Source organism: Dunckerocampus dactyliophorus, chromosome 13 (assembly GCF_027744805.1).
Source record: "Dunckerocampus dactyliophorus isolate RoL2022-P2 chromosome 13, RoL_Ddac_1.1, whole genome shotgun sequence".
In the NCBI taxonomy this organism is placed as follows: Eukaryota; Metazoa; Chordata; class Actinopteri; order Syngnathiformes; family Syngnathidae; genus Dunckerocampus; species Dunckerocampus dactyliophorus.
The window spans coordinates 28,236,141-28,251,468 of NC_072831.1; the positions used below are offsets into that span (position 1 = coordinate 28,236,141).

The 15,328-nt window shown below is 38.3% G+C and overlaps 2 protein-coding genes across 20 annotated transcripts in view; both read left to right on the plus strand.

Annotated features, from left to right (window-relative positions):
- tnika (TRAF2 and NCK interacting kinase a) overlaps nucleotides 1-4,688 on the plus strand; it is an 83,239-nt gene extending 78,551 nt beyond the window's left edge. For all 19 annotated transcript variants that reach the window (XM_054795853.1, XM_054795856.1, XM_054795857.1 and 16 more), the window contains one exon: nucleotides 155-4,688. In XM_054795853.1, coding sequence (XP_054651828.1) covers nucleotides 155-238 — 84 coding nt within the window. In that variant the 3' untranslated portion in view covers nucleotides 239-4,688. The remainder of the gene's footprint in view (nucleotides 1-154) is intronic.
- Nucleotides 4,689-4,849: 161 nt separating this feature from the next.
- On the plus strand, nucleotides 4,850-13,210 carry slc2a2 (solute carrier family 2 member 2). The gene is made up of 12 exons (XM_054795878.1): nucleotides 4,850-5,058; nucleotides 5,219-5,314; nucleotides 7,994-8,205; nucleotides 8,282-8,406; nucleotides 9,074-9,189; nucleotides 9,249-9,411; nucleotides 9,889-9,995; nucleotides 10,111-10,191; nucleotides 11,287-11,391; nucleotides 11,463-11,564; nucleotides 11,644-11,847; nucleotides 12,318-13,210. Exons 1-12 carry the CDS (start codon nucleotides 5,044-5,046, stop codon nucleotides 12,519-12,521), a joined length of 1,530 nt encoding a protein of 509 aa, XP_054651853.1. The 5' UTR covers nucleotides 4,850-5,043; the 3' UTR covers nucleotides 12,522-13,210.
- Nucleotides 13,211-15,328: the final 2,118 nt, after the last annotated feature.

The following is a 15,328-nucleotide window of genomic DNA, read 5'->3' on the forward strand; positions in this document are numbered from 1 at the left end:
CGTGGTTGCTTTCATCCGCTCTTGCCAGAAAATATTCCCCCCCAAAAAAAGAACTTTGATTGTGATGTGGATCGATTTTGGCGGCTTTGTGAACGGTCGCCATGATAAACTCCTTACTGAAGCGTACACGCCATCTTTTCATCTCCGTGCACAGGTGTTCTTTGCGTCGGTGCGATCGGGAGGCAGCAGCCAGGTCTTCTTCATGACCCTCAACAGGAACTCCATGATGAACTGGTGATGGCGCCGCCCCCCGCCATTCACTCGCCACTCTCCCACTGGGCAACGAGTCACGGGAAGCCTAAAAGGGCGGGGCTGAACTTTTAAGACACACACAAAAAAAAAAACAGTTTTACGGATGACGAGGAGGGTTGTTGTGACTCCTTTGAAACCGTTTCTTCCTCTTTGTGCACTTTTCCATCCCTCCTCGTTCCTCCCCGTCAGCGTCCCACCTTCATCGCTCGTCTTCTTCCTCAACGATGTTGTCGCTCTCCGGCGGCATATGCAACAAACGACGTCCACATCCCTTTAAGAAGATGTCCTCCTGATGCTCCCTCATTCAACTCCAAAGGTGCTGCATCAAACTTGCTGTCAATCAACAAAAGGTGTGTTCATGACCTTCCCCCCCCCCGACCTCTGAACCCACTTTATTTAGTGTCATGGTCAACTGTACAGCACACGTCCCCGAATCGAGTGCGGGGTAGTCCCGTTCCAACCCAATCGAGGCGGGACGTGGAGATGGACGTCCGTGAGAAGGGTAAACACGTGGTGAGCGCGCTGAAGGCCGCTTGGTGGGCCTTTTTCATGCAGTTCTTCTATTTTTAGCAGCAAGTAGGCGGGTGGTGGGGACACCACGCAAACACAAGAAGGCATTTGCGTGTAATTCTATCCCAATGGTTGTTGGATCCATCATTTTTTGCGTGGAACATAACAAATCACCCAAAGGGCCGTGCACGTTTGTGACGATACAATAACAATATTTCCTCGACAGGCTAGAAAAAAAAAAAGCAACGATTTCTGGTCAGCAGATGGCAGCAAAGGACCGTGAACTTGTTCCACTGTGAACAAACGTCGTAAATTTGAAAACAAATTCCTGTGTGCGCACATTTTTTTATCACAATTGCAACTAAATTTTATGAGTTATTGTTCAGTTTCATGAAAATCTTTTTCTTTTTTTGGGTAATATTGCTAACACCTTGTAACAAACAAGCGCGCCAACTAGCTAGCTAGGGTCCTGATGGAATACTTTGTCTTCTTCCTGCCACCGTGTATTTTTAGTTGGGTTTTGTCTGCTTTATGTCGAATGTGAGCATTTTAAACAAGATGCAAGATTGCAACTACTGCCCGAACACTAACCGTGTAGTACCACACTTCAGTCTCAAGATGGCAGCAAATGACTGAATTTGTTCTACTGCGATCAAACGTCGGAAATTTTAAATAAGTTACTTTTCCTGTGTGTGTACATTTTAATCACCATTGCCACAGATTTAATGAAAAATTGCTTAGTTTTGTGAAAATCTTTTTTTTTTTTGGTTAATCCTGCTAACTCCCTATAACAAAAAAGCTATTGCCTGAAAAAGACGATGTAGCACCACACTTTGATCACCAGATGGCAGCAAATGACCGTGGATTTGTTCTACTGTGATCAGACATCAGAAATAGAAAATAAATTCCTGTGTGCGCGCATTTTTTTATCACAATTGCAACTACATTTTATGAGTTATTGTTTCATGGAAATGTTTTTATTTTTTCGTTAATCCTGCTAACATAACAAAAAAAACGTGCCAACTAGCTAGCTAGCGTTTGCAGAAGGAACACATCGTCGTCTTCCTGCCACTGTTTTTTTTTTTCCTTTGATTTAGTCTGCTTCATATTGAATGTGACCATTTTAACAAGATGCTATTGCAGCTACTGCCTGAAAGCTAACCATGTAGTACCACACTTTGGTCACAAGATGGCAGCAAATGACTGAATTTGTTCTACTGTGATCAAACGTGGGAAATTTACAATAAGTTCCTGTTCCTGTGTGCACATTTTAATCACAATTGCAACAAAATTTGTGAGTAATTGCTTAGTTTGGTGAAAATGTTTTTTTTGTTGTTAATCCTGCTAACTCCCTATAACAAAAAAACACACCAAAATGCTCGCTTTCGCAGATGGAATACATTGTCATCTTACTGCCACCGTGTATTTTTTAAATTTTGTCTGCTTCATATCAAATGTGACCGTTTTAACAAGATGCTATTGTAGCTACTGCCTGAAAGCTAACCATGTAGTACTGCACTTTGGTCACAAGATGGCAGCATATGAATTTGTTCTCTTGCGATTAATTACTATTTTTTTGGTTGATCCTGCTAGCTCCCCATAACAAACAAAGGCGACAACTAGCTAGCTTTTGCTACATCTTTGTCGTCCTGCCACCGGCCCCCGTGTTTTGTTTTGTTTTGTTTTGTTTTTTTTACTAATTTTTAGTTTTGGTTCATATCAAATGTGACAGTTTTAACAAGATGCTATTGTACTGTAGCTATTGCCTGAAAGCTAAAAATGTAGTACTACATTTTGGTCACAAGATGGCAGAAAATGACTGTACATTGGCATGGTTATATTGTAAACAAACATTGGACACTGAATACCACAAAGAAAATCTTGTGAATATCTTTTTTTTTTTTTCGTTAAACTTGCTAGCTCCCTATAAGAAATGAGTGCGCCAACTAGTTAGCTAGCTTTTGCCGATGGACTACATTGTTGTCGTCCTGCCACCATGCATTCTTTTAGTTTAACTTTTGTTTGCTTCATGTCAAATGTGACCGTTTTAACGGGCAATTGCAGCTATTGCCCGAAAGCTAACAATGTAGTTCTACACTTTGGTCACAAGATGGCAGCAATTGACTGTGACTTTGTTCTCTGGCGATCGAACATCAGTCGGAAATTGAAAATACATTCGCGTGTCCACATTTTTAATCACATTTGCAACAAAATCTAATGAGTTATTTCTCTGCACATTGTTACAAAGTTTCGTAAAGTTTTTTTTTACGTAATCCTTCTAAGTCCTTACGACAAACGAATGCCCCAACTAGCTAGCGTTTCCCGATGAAATACATCATTTTTGTCTTGCCACCGTGTATTTCTTTAGTTTATTTTTCTTTGCTTCACATCGAATGTGACCGTTTTAGCAAGTGATTGCAGCTACTGCCTGAAAGCTAACAATGTCGTAGTACTACACTATGGTCACCAGATGGCAGCAGAAGATCGTGAATTTCTTCTAATGCAATCAAACATCGGGAATTGAAAATAAACCGGCATTTTATTGTTTTCTGGCGCGTCGGCCAAACTTCCACTTAGGTTTTGTGATTTTATTTTTATTTTTGTCATAATCCTGCTAGCTCCCTATAACAAACAAATTTGCCAGATAAGTAGTTTTCGCCGGTGGGATACTACGATGGCATATTAGAGCCACACTGAAAAACAATAATTATCTGAGATTTTGAGAATAAAGTCGAAAATTTAGGAGAAAATAGTCGTAATATTACAAGGACAAAGTCGTAAATTTACAAGAATAAAGTCGTACTGTTACGTGTCAGAGGTAAATTAACTTTTTTTTTGTAAATTTCCGACTTTATTTTCTAAATCTCAGAGGATTTGAATACTCCGTCGTAACAGGCATCGTCTGAGACAGCTATGAAAGGGGGGGACTTATGTGACCTCTGGCCTTAGACAAAGGTAATAATACGACTTTTGTTCGTAAATTTACAAGAAGAAAATTCATCAAATTATGAGAATAAAGTAATAAATGTACTTTATTTACGACTTTTTTCTCGTAAATTTACGACTTTATTCTCAAAATCTCAGATTATTTGAATATTCGGTCGTGACAGGCATTGTCTGAGACAGCTATGAAAAGGGGGGGACTTAAGTGACCTTTGGCCTTAGGCAAAGGTAATATTACAACTTTTGTTCGTAAATTTACAAGAAAAAAAAAGTCATAAATTTACAAGAAGAAAAGTTATAAAATTTACAACAATACATTTGTAAATTTACAACTTTTTTCTTGGAAATTCACATCTTTTTCTTTTGTAAATTTCCGACTTTATTCTCGTAAATTTCCGACTTTATTCTCGAAATCGCCAAGTATTTCTTTTTCAATGTGGCCCTCACACTTTCATTTTTTTGCTTGATTTTGTTTGCTTCATCAGTGCGACCTTTTTATTTTATTTGATTTTATTTTTTTTAAACAGGATGCTAACATGTTTTTTGGTTTTTTTCTCCGCCACCTATTTATTCTTCCGGAAGGTGATGTAATAAAACCTCACAACGTGGTCGTGTACTGTATGAGGTGATGTACAAGGTGTCTGGTTAGCGTGTGGGCAAACAGGTTAACGTTTTAGCAATAAAGAGCCTGGCAGTCTTCCCTGATTGTGTGTGCGTGCGTGCGTGCGTGCGTGCGTGCGTGCGTGCGTGCGTGCGTGTGTGTGTGTGTGTGTGTGTGACGAATGCAAGCCGTGTTTGTCCATTCCAGTCATTACACTGTGGACTCTCAAAAGACAAAACCACTGTAATCTGTTATTATTTTCTTTCTTCTTCCTGCTTTGTTTTGAAAGAGCGTTACTAATCATCCTGTTTTGGGGGATTTCTTTTGTTTTGTAAAAGAGACGGTGTAAGAGAAAGAAATAAACCAAGAGCAGAGCCGTGTTGCTGATGTGTGTTCTTGAAAGCGTTGCCTGGTGTTTTTTCAGACTTTGAGTTTGGGTCGAGTGTATGATTAACCGCTAGCAAGAGTGTTGACATGTGTTGCATCTCTTTTTCTTTTTACTGTAACACATCCTTTTCCATGTAATGACACATGCATCCTAACATTTGTGGGTTTTTTATGTATTTCTGCCCATCTTGCATGTTGTTATTTGTGTTGGTGGCACTGTTTGCACCATTTGGTGTGTGTACATATGCATGTGTGTGCGTGTGTGTGTGCGTGTGCTCCCTGATCACGCTGTGGTCATTGATCATTAGCTATCTTTCTGGGCTCGGGTTGACACTCTTCGACCGTTGATTATGGAGTCGGGAAAGGTAAGACCACGCTTCTCTCCGTCCCTTTACTTGCACGTCATGTTTATAGAATAACCACATCCGATGCGTTCGAATGCACGTGTACGAGAATGCACTGCTCATAGGTGGGGTTTGTTTTTGGTTTTTGATGACATGATGATGGAACTCCCTCCTGCTGCAGGAGCTGACGGGAACGTTGGCGTTGGCGGTGTTCACCGCCGCTCTGGGCTCGCTGCAGTTTGGCTACAGCATGGGAGTCATCAACGCGCCGCAGCGGGTGAGCTCGCCCTCGATAGACGCTTTCGTGCACACGCGGTCGAACGTCGGGCCTGCCGTGCAGTATGGCCGCAGCTATGGAATGTTTCACTAATCGATTATTCCACTGAAAATATTTTTATTCGAGTAATCGCAAGAAACATACTTTTGCTTGTTTTTAATTCTCGTGTTATGTCTACTATATTGGGCAACAGGAGTGTGAAGGTGACTACAGGGGTGTTATTTCATGTCTAGAGGGCTCTAATGTTAAAAAACGTATTTAGAAGGTCGTAAACGGGTTTGCTATGATCTAACTATGAAAATATTTGATTTATAATTAAGGAATCATACTTCACAAATTCACTTATCACGGACGGATCTGGATTCAATTAACTGCAATAAACGAGGGATTACTGTAATATATATTTAGTATAATTATAACCAAAAATGTTGTTATATATATTTATAATTAATAAATTAGTACACAATTATAATAATTTATTTATTTAAAATGATCAAAAATGTTATTGTAGATTTGTAATGAATTAAAATGTTGTAATATACATGTATAATTAATATATTAATTGGTAATTGATCATATAATTATTAATAATTATAATGAATGACATTGTTTAATGAAAGAGCCCGTGTATGAGCACCAAATGTGCATCAAATCTATCGTTGCTGCCTTTCATGACGCCATGCAGGAAAGACCTTCGTCGTAGACATGACCCGCCCCGGGCGAGAGGAATGTGTACACCAGGGGTGTCCAAACTTTTTCCAGCGAGGGCCAAAAACTAAAAAAATGAAAGGATGCTAGTGCCATTTTGATGTTTTGTACAGCAAAATAAAGTGACAAAGTGTATTATTAGTATGAACTTTGCTCTTTTTTGCCAACCACTTTTCCTCTGTTTTATTTCTTTCTTTCTTCTTACAGTAAATAATATTTGTACATTTTCTTCTCATAATAGGACTTTCTTCCCATAATATTCTAACTTTTCCACAACCTAATTTTCCAAAAATTACATCTTTATTTTTCTTTCTGATTTTTTTTTTTTTTTTTTTTTTTTTTTACAAAAAACAATTTTTCTTTAGTATTTCAACTCAATGCTCCTAACATATTTTCTTAATATTTTGACTTTATTCTTGTAAAATTGCAGCTGTTTTTACCATTTCTGCTATTTCAACTTTCTTCCCGTAATTCTGATTTTATTCCCATAATATTTTGGCTTTATTTTCATGCCATTGTAACTTTTTCCACAATCTAAAAAAAACAACTTTACACATTTTGTTTGTTTAGCATATTTCAGCTTTATGATAGTAAAATGATTTTATTTTTCCTACCAATATTACGTTATTCTCCTAAAATTACAACCTTTTCTTGTTAGATAACAACTTTTTACTCAATATTTGGAGTTTATTCTTGTAATTTTTGCTGTTTTTTAGTTTTCTTGTTAAAATTTTATTTTTACAATGTGCCGCGGGCCACAAATGGCCCCCGGGCCACAATTTGGACATTTTTAAAAAACAACGTAGACTTCAATACACATCTTAAAGTTCTGCCAAATGTCCGTCAGTCAGCTCCAGACGTCGGAGCTGTCAGTTTAATGTTGACGTTGCTGTTACCATGCGAGTGTCATGTTAGCACTGTAGCATCACATAGCTATGCTAGTGTTGCTAACATTTGCAACCTCCTGTCCCACTCCTTAATGTTTCGTTGTTGTATGTCAGGGGTGTCCAAAGTGCTAATGATTAGGCCTGTCACGATAACAATTTTTTTAAGACCATATTATCATTAAGTTTATCATTTCATGATCACTGTGTCATGTCACATTTGAGCCACTAGATGGTACTCAATTGTAGTGTATCTGTGCGAGGCACGGAAGATGCCTACTAACTTCACATACTGTACATACCCTGGGTATAGCGAGCTCGCGCCGACCGGCACTGTACATTCACTTCGCCGATCAAACATCATCAAGCGCCAACCTCCGGGACGAAGCCCCACAGTACATCCACACCGGAACTGTGGCATTCGGCTTAGAAACTATCGCTTTTGTGCTTTCATTCATATTAGCGTTTGCTTGATAACTGCTAGCTAGCACTCAGAGTATTCTATAAATACGTAACCTCGCCCCCGCCTCCACGTACTGTGACAAAGATGCTAAATAATGAGAGGAGGCTCACTTTTTCCATTAATTTGAGTACGCAAACCAATGCGCTCAGACACAAGAAGAGTAAACCCTCTTCTCATCCAGCCTGTGCGCTACAGAAAGACGAGGAAATGGAACAGGCATACGTACAAGTCAATTTATCCAATCGTCAAAATTCTCGACCTCGTTTTTTTCTATCTTTCGATTAATACTTTTATCGATTATCGTGACAGGCCCTACTCGTGATACACTTTTTCACCTATATGACAAAGCTGAGATTCAGTTTTTTCTAGAAATATATTTAACTTGTTAGCATATTTATACGTGTTGCTTTTCAAAATATCAAAGTGGCAAAGTTGCATCCTTTCATTTTTCACTATGGCACCCGCTGGACAAAGTTAGGGCACCCCTGCTGTATGTGATATATGGCGTCTATTAAGTTGGAGGGAGCGGATAAAGTACACAATAATGCTTTTTAATGTGGACAAACACATCTGAATAATGAATTAATATTTCCTTCTTATTAAATGAGAGCGTCCATGTGGTAGATTATCGAGAGGCACTATGGACGCTCGCTGGCCGTGTTGTCCCCAGAGGCTGCCGTCCTGTCTCCAAACAGAACCGCAGACATGTTTCAGGAGGAGGAATCGGGAACGCACTCGTCCGTGGTCATGTACTGGTCTCTCTCTGTGGCCATCTTCTCCGTCGGGGGCATGGTCTCCTCCTTCCTGGTGGGATTCGTGGGAGACCTGAGAGGCCGGTGAGGAAGGGCGAGGGAGAGGTTTTGTGTCTTGTGTCTTCAAGCGACGTCCTTGTCACCTCGTCCGGTCTCGCAGGGTCAAGGGCATGCTGATGGTCAACGTTCTGGCTGTGGCCGCTGGTCTCCTCATGGGGCTGTGCAAGATGTGGAAGCCTCACGTCATGGTCATCACGGGCCGCGCCATCATGGGGTTTTACTGCGGTACGCCACACGTGCTGGAAAAAGGATGAAATATATCAAATCCAGATGTAATACGGAGAAATGAAGATGCTAGTTTGACAGGCAGGTGTTAGCGAGGGTTTTAGTGAACCTTCCTGTAACTACACGGCCTGATTTACCGCTTGTGATGCCAGATTTTGAGCCAAAATGTATCACAACTTTGTTGTTGTAAGACTACGACTTTTTTCAGTTTTTTGTAATGCATTGATTTGGAGCAAGTTATTGCCATAAGCTTACAACATTTTCTTCTTGTAACTTTATTATAAGACTTTTAAAAACTTTTTTTCTCATAACTTTAAGAAAAGAGCCCGACTTTTTCTTTGTAATGTCACAACTTTATTGTTGTACAACTACGACCATGGTCTCGTTGTGTAACAAATGCATTCTCGTAGTATTGCCGCTGCTTTCTTCTCATATCACAACTTCAGTCTTTTCTCCATTACACCTTGTTTTTATTGCAATAGAGCGACTTTATTCTCATTAGATTACGACTTTTTCTCTTGTCATGATGTTGCTATGTTACTATTTGTCTGTTTTGTTTAGTTTTTCATGCGGGGAGTCTGAAGTGTGATTGTGCTGTGTGATTTACAGATGGCGTCTGTTAGAGCGCTCCAGTTTGCGTCGTGTCCCAATACTTTTTGTGTTGCAGGCTTGTCGTCTGGCCTTGTGCCCATGTACATTGGAGAGATTGCACCCAAAGCTTACAGGGGGGCCTTGGGTACTCTGCACCAGCTGGCTATTGTCATTGGTATCCTCATCAGCCAGGTGGGCGACACACACAACATAAATAGCAAACTGCCTATATGGACTTTGCATGTCTATAGGTCATAGGCTTGGACTTTATCCTGGGTAATGACGACATGTGGCCCTTGCTGCTGGGTCTCTCCGGGGCCCCTGCCGTCTTGCAATCCCTTCTGCTGCCGCTGTGCCCCGAGAGCCCGCGCTACCTTTACATCCTACTGGGCAAGGAACGAGAGGCTCAGGAAAGTATGTAAAAAAGTCTCCATGTGTTTATTATAAGACCTTAATGCCGTATCAAATCATTGTATATACTGTATGCCCACCGCTTCACATTGGGTAGCTTTCTAGAATAAGTAAATAGATAAGTCAGGCTTCACTACATGTCGTAAAATGAAGACGCCTGTCAGTCAGCTACAGATGTGAGAGATGGAAGTTTAACCTTTTTTTTTTTATTTAACGAAGAGGCTAACCTAGCATGATGTTGCTGTTAAAATGTGAGTGTAGTGTTAGCGCTTTAGCTCACCTGGCTATGCTAGTGTTGCTAAACCTTAATGTTATGTTGTTTGTATATGAAACAACAAGTGTAAATGTTATTTACACGTTTGTTTGTTAGTAATTAGTTTATTTTCTTTTATGTATCTTATCTTGTGTTTTATGTTATGTTGCTATTTTATGTTATTTTATTTTCTGTTTTTTTTTCACACGTCCCGTGTCCTGTTGCAGGTCTGTATCGCCTGAAGGGGGCGTATGACGCATCTGCTGATCTGGAAGAAATGAGGAGGGAGAAAGAGGACGCCGACAAGGAGCCTCGGGTCTCCATCCTGTCTTTGGTAGGTCTTTGCACAGGAATTCCAAACATAGGTGTGGTCTGTCATCTTGTTTTTGTTCTGGTTCAGTGGTGATGATGATGATGGTGATATTACTTAATGCGTATTCTCTCCAAAGATCTGCTCCTCTGTGTACAGGCGCCAGCTCTTTGTGGCCCTCATGATGCATCTGTCGCAGCAGTTGTCGGGCATTAACGCGGTCAGTGGGCGCATTTTTTTTTTTTGTCTGTTTTGTTAAAATTGGGATTTTTTATTGTCACTTCCTGTGTTACCATTTTTTAATGGTGAAAGAAAAAAATCAAAAGTCTCATAATAAAGTTAATAGAGTTTGTGGCGTGTTCAATAATTTAAAAAAAACAACAACAACAGAAAACTAAATAAATAAATCAATGGAGTTTATAGATTTACTCATTTAAAAAAAAATAAAAAGAAAACATAAAAAACATAGAAAAATAAGTAGCTAAATATGTTAAATCATTAAAAATAAAATAAAATAAAAAAGAAATAGAAAACAAAATAAGTAAATAAATTGAGTTTATAGATTGTTCAGTCATTTAAAAAAACAAAATAAAAGTAGAAAAATAAGTAATTAAATAAAGTTTTGAGATTGTTAAATCATTTTTTCAAATAAAATAAATAGAAATCTAATTAAGTAAATTAATGGAGCGTATAGATTGTTCAATCATTTCAAAAATAAAATAAAAAGAAAGCAAAACAAATACATAAAAAAATGAAGTTTGTAGATTGTTCAATTATGTAAAAAAATAAAATAACATTTAAAAAAAGCAAAAAAAAACATTGAAAAATAAGTCAGAAGATTATTCAATTGTTTAAAAGGGTTAGTAACGAAAGTGTGTAGATTGTTCAATCATTAAAAAAAAAAAAAAACATAAAAAGGAAGCAAAAAAAGATACATAGAAAAATAAGTAACTAAATAAAATTTGTCGATTGTTCCATAATTCAAAAAATAAATACATAAAAAGGAAGCAAAAAAAGATACATAGAAAAATAGTAAATAAAGTTTAGATTGTTCAATTGTTTAGAAAATCAAATCAAATAAAATGCAAGCAAAAATAGAAAAATAAGTTAATAAACCTTGTAGATTGTTCAGTGATTTAAGAAAATAAAAAGCGACATAGAAATACAGTTGACAGGTTTGAATGATCTCCACATAAACATTCTGTACAGTATACTGTATGTACTAAAGTATTCCCAGAAATGCAAAATCTGGGCTTATTTGAACACTTCTATGAGCATCCATAGCATTCAAATCTGTACATTTTCTGTCTTGCAGATCTTTTACTATTCCACAGCTATCTTCGCTCAGGCCGGCATCAGTCAACCCGTCTACGCCACCATCGGCGTTGGCGTCATCAACACCATCTTCACCCTGGTGTCTGTGAGTATTGGTGGTAGCACAAACACGAGGAAGCAACATCCAAAACACTTTGACACTTGCTTTTCTTCCAGGTTGCACTGGTGGACCGGGCCGGCAGGCGCACCCTGACCTTGGTGGGCCTGGGCGGCATGTGCTGCTGCGCCATCGCCATGACGGTTGGCCTCAAATTCCAGGTATGGCTGCGTCCGCTTTTCTTATAAAAGGATAGCTGTAGCCGAGAGAAAACCGGGTCGTCTTCCCCACACCCTGCAGGAAGAGTACTCCTGGATGAGCTACTTCAGCATGGCGGCCATCTTCCTCTTTGTCAGTTTCTTTGAGATCGGGCCGGGTCCTATCCCGTGGTTCATCGTGGCCGAGCTGTTCAGCCAGGGTCCTCGGCCGGCGGCCATTGCTCTGGCCGGCTGCTGCAACTGGACCAGTAACTTCCTCGTAGGCATGACCTTCTCGTACATACAGGTAGGATTGCTGGTTCACATCTCCTGAGCCGTAAATACTGTATGTCTGCCAGAACACACACTGCCTCTGAGGTCTTCATTTTATTTTATTTGATTTTATTTTTAAAATTCATCATAAAATATTATGTACATGTATAATACAAGTCATAGTGTTATTTTGCTACATTTTTAAAGGGTGATAGCATTTTTCAACCATTTTAACCAAACGTTTTACACATTTTAACAGGAACATCATGCTAGCTTAGCCTATTCGCCAAAGAAAAACAAGAAGATCAAATTTACAGCTGCTTGTGGGAAGAGTTTTATTTTAAGATGTGTAGCGAAGCCTTTTGTTGTTGTTGTTGTTGAAGCACAACTTACCATCGTTTCCAAACTGACGAAATGCGACCCCTTGTAATAACCTGCAGCCGTGCATTTCTTCATATTTAAAGTCTGAGGCAGTCATTTTGTTTGATGTTTCCTCTTCCTCAGGCCTGGCTGGGTCCGTACGTGTTCATCCTGTTTGCCGCGCTGCTGTTCGGCTTCACCTTGTTCACATACCTGCGAATGCCCGAGACCAAGGGCAAGGCCTTCGAGGAGATTGCCGCCATATTCCAAAAGGGGCGGAAAAAGGCGCCGCGCTATGCCATAGATGGCGTAGAATTGCAGCAGCTCAAAGCAGCGACACATGCTTGAGGATTGTGTTTGGTTCTTCCGATTAGTATTATCATGATTAACGCATTAATGCAATGAAATTTACAATGCCACTCCAACCAAATGCAAAGGCTGCAAAAAAACCCAACAAAAAAACCTAACAGCAAGCCAAACTGCAATTGCAATGAGAGAGAATGGTTTACCTCCAGCAAGTCAGTATTGTCTTTATTTTCTAACATCATCATGAAGCTCCAATGTAAGATGGAGTATTAGGGCCACGCCGAAAAGAACATTTAAAAAATTCCTAAAAGTTGTAATATTATGAAATCGTTAATTACGGAAAAGAACGTCTTACTTTTACAAAATTTACGATTAAAAGTCATGATATTTTGAGAAACAAAATGTAATTTACAGGAAAAAAGTTGCAACGTTTTGAGAATAAAGTTGTTTTTTCCAAGAAAAAAAGTCATCGTAATCTTAGAGGAGTTTTTTTTGTTTTTGTTTTTTTCATGAGAAAAGTCGGAATGCGACAGTTGTAATGTTACAAGCGTAAAGTCAGGTCATAATGGCATGAGATTAAAGTTGGCGTAATGCGACATGGTAAAAGAATCAAGTTGTAAAATTACTCGTCAAAAGTTGAGATATTACAAAAATAAAGTTTGTAGAAAAAAACAGAGGTAATATTACGAGAAAAGTTCATTGTTATTTTCCAAGGAAAAAAAAAAAAAGAATCTTACAAGACCAAAGTTGTTATTTTAAGTGGTCATCATAATCTTATGTGAATATATTGGTAGGTTTACAAAAAAAAAGTGTGAATGTTAAATCTGAATGTTACAATAATAAAGGCGAGCTTATTTGAGAATTTTTTGGACAATTTAACGTAATGTTTCAGGCGGAAAGTCGGGTCATAATGGCATGAGATTAAAGTTGTCATGTTGCGGCAAAAAGTCAGAATAGAATAAAGTAGTAAAATTAGTGGGTTAAAAGTCGCAATATTACGAGATCAAAGTTTGTAGGAAAAAATATTAAGATAAAAGTTGCAATGTTATTTTCTAAGAAAAAAAAAATGTCTTACAAGATTAAAGTTGTTATTCTAAGTCAAGTCATCGTAATGTTTTTGTCATATTGCGACAAAAATTCGGAATAGTAAAAGAATAAAGTTGTAAAATTACTGGTCAAAAGGAACGATATTACAAGATCAATGTTTGCAGGAAAAAAAATAAATATTATGAAAAAGTGGTAATTGTTAAAATGTTATTTTCCAAGAAAAAAATTGTAATCTTACAAGATTAAAGTTGTTATTTTAAGTCAGGTCATCATGTTATGTGAATACATTTGTAGTTTTACAAAAAAGGATGCAAATAAAAAAAAAACAACTTTTTTTTTATTATAAAAATAAAATAATAATAAGCGACTTAATGTAACATGTTCATCACCTAGTGATTAAATATTTATTTGAAAAGCGTTTTCAGTCCCTTCATTCTCCTAATACTTCAACTTCATGTTGACAAAATTATGACTTTATTTGAGCAATATTTGGACTTTATTATTATAGTCTTTTATTTGTTCATTTCCGTGTGGTCCTAGTAGTCCTTTCTTTTACACTGTATTCCTGGTGTCATATATGGGATATGTACATTCCTTCCATTTGCTTTACGACCGAAGCCGACCAAAATTAATGCATTTCTGTATAATTAACTGCTATGAATTATCATGTGACTACCTCATTGTGATGTTATTCAGACTTTTTTGTGATCTCATTGTGTTTTTCACGTATTGTTTTAGAGAAGAGTTAAAAGAAGATAAAATCGAGGCCATTTCAGCCCTTGGGCTTGGCAAAAGGTGAATGTTTTTGCATTTTATCCAAAATGATTGTAACTTTATGCGATCACTGGCCACTACGTAGGTACAACAAAACCAAGTCAAAAGCCGACTGTAATGCTCAGTTTTGATGTACTACAAAAATATATTTATTGTGCTGTGTACTGGGCCGACTAAAATGGGCCGATGAACGACCGTTTATTTACTTATTTATTGTTGCGCTTTACTGTTACGCTATATTAAATATAAATTGATACGTACCTACCGGCACTAAGACCAAGCGGAAAACGGGCGCTCACGTCGAAGACCTCGGATTGGCTAGTCGATTGGCTCGTTCCGTATCTTGCTAACCTGTGATTGCCCGTACCCGCTGTCACTCCATGAGCGTTTGGACGTTCTCCGCGGTGTTTGGCTAGTTGGCCAGGAGTTCGCGTTTTTTCACTCTGTAAGTTAATTAACATGCCGTTTGTTATGCCTGGGTCAAGTCAAACTGATTTTAATATCAGACTTTTATTTACATTAATATTTGAATCTGTGTGCATCCGTGTGTTCGATGGGGAAAGCCGAGCTACGGCTGTAAATGGTTCAGAACGCTTGCCTATAACTGTCGATGAACTTTACCTGACATAATACAGAGTAAACATAGTGTGGTGCGTTATCGCTAAATCTAGTTTTCTAAACTATTGGAAAACAATAAGCACACTATACCGATTCATTGATGAGTTGCTTTTATGAAGCACATTAGTGATGCTTTCATCAAAGGATGCAACATTGCACATCTCCCGGCTTACAAGTCACGTGTTGCAATAATGATGTGTTTTGAGCATGTACGTCTGCTATTTTTACACTTTGTAATCGTTTCTACCTATAATGACACCCCCATCATGTCACCTGCAGAGTTCAAGTGTTTAAAGTGTCGGCATGCTTCTATTTCAGTGCCCACAGTCAAATTTGCATCATGAAAGACATTGACATAACTATTTAAACAATATGCTTTACATTTTCAGTCAGTGTTTATGGTCCTTGAT

Bases quoted from the DNA above. Each gene is read 5' to 3' on its own strand.
- slc2a2 (XM_054795878.1), top strand. The intron at 9,190-9,248 runs GTGGGCGACACA...GCATGTCTATAG, and splicing joins TTGGTATCCTCATCAGCCAG to GTCATAGGCTTGGACTTTAT. The intron at 11,565-11,643 runs GTATGGCTGCGT...CACACCCTGCAG, and splicing joins CGGTTGGCCTCAAATTCCAG to GAAGAGTACTCCTGGATGAG.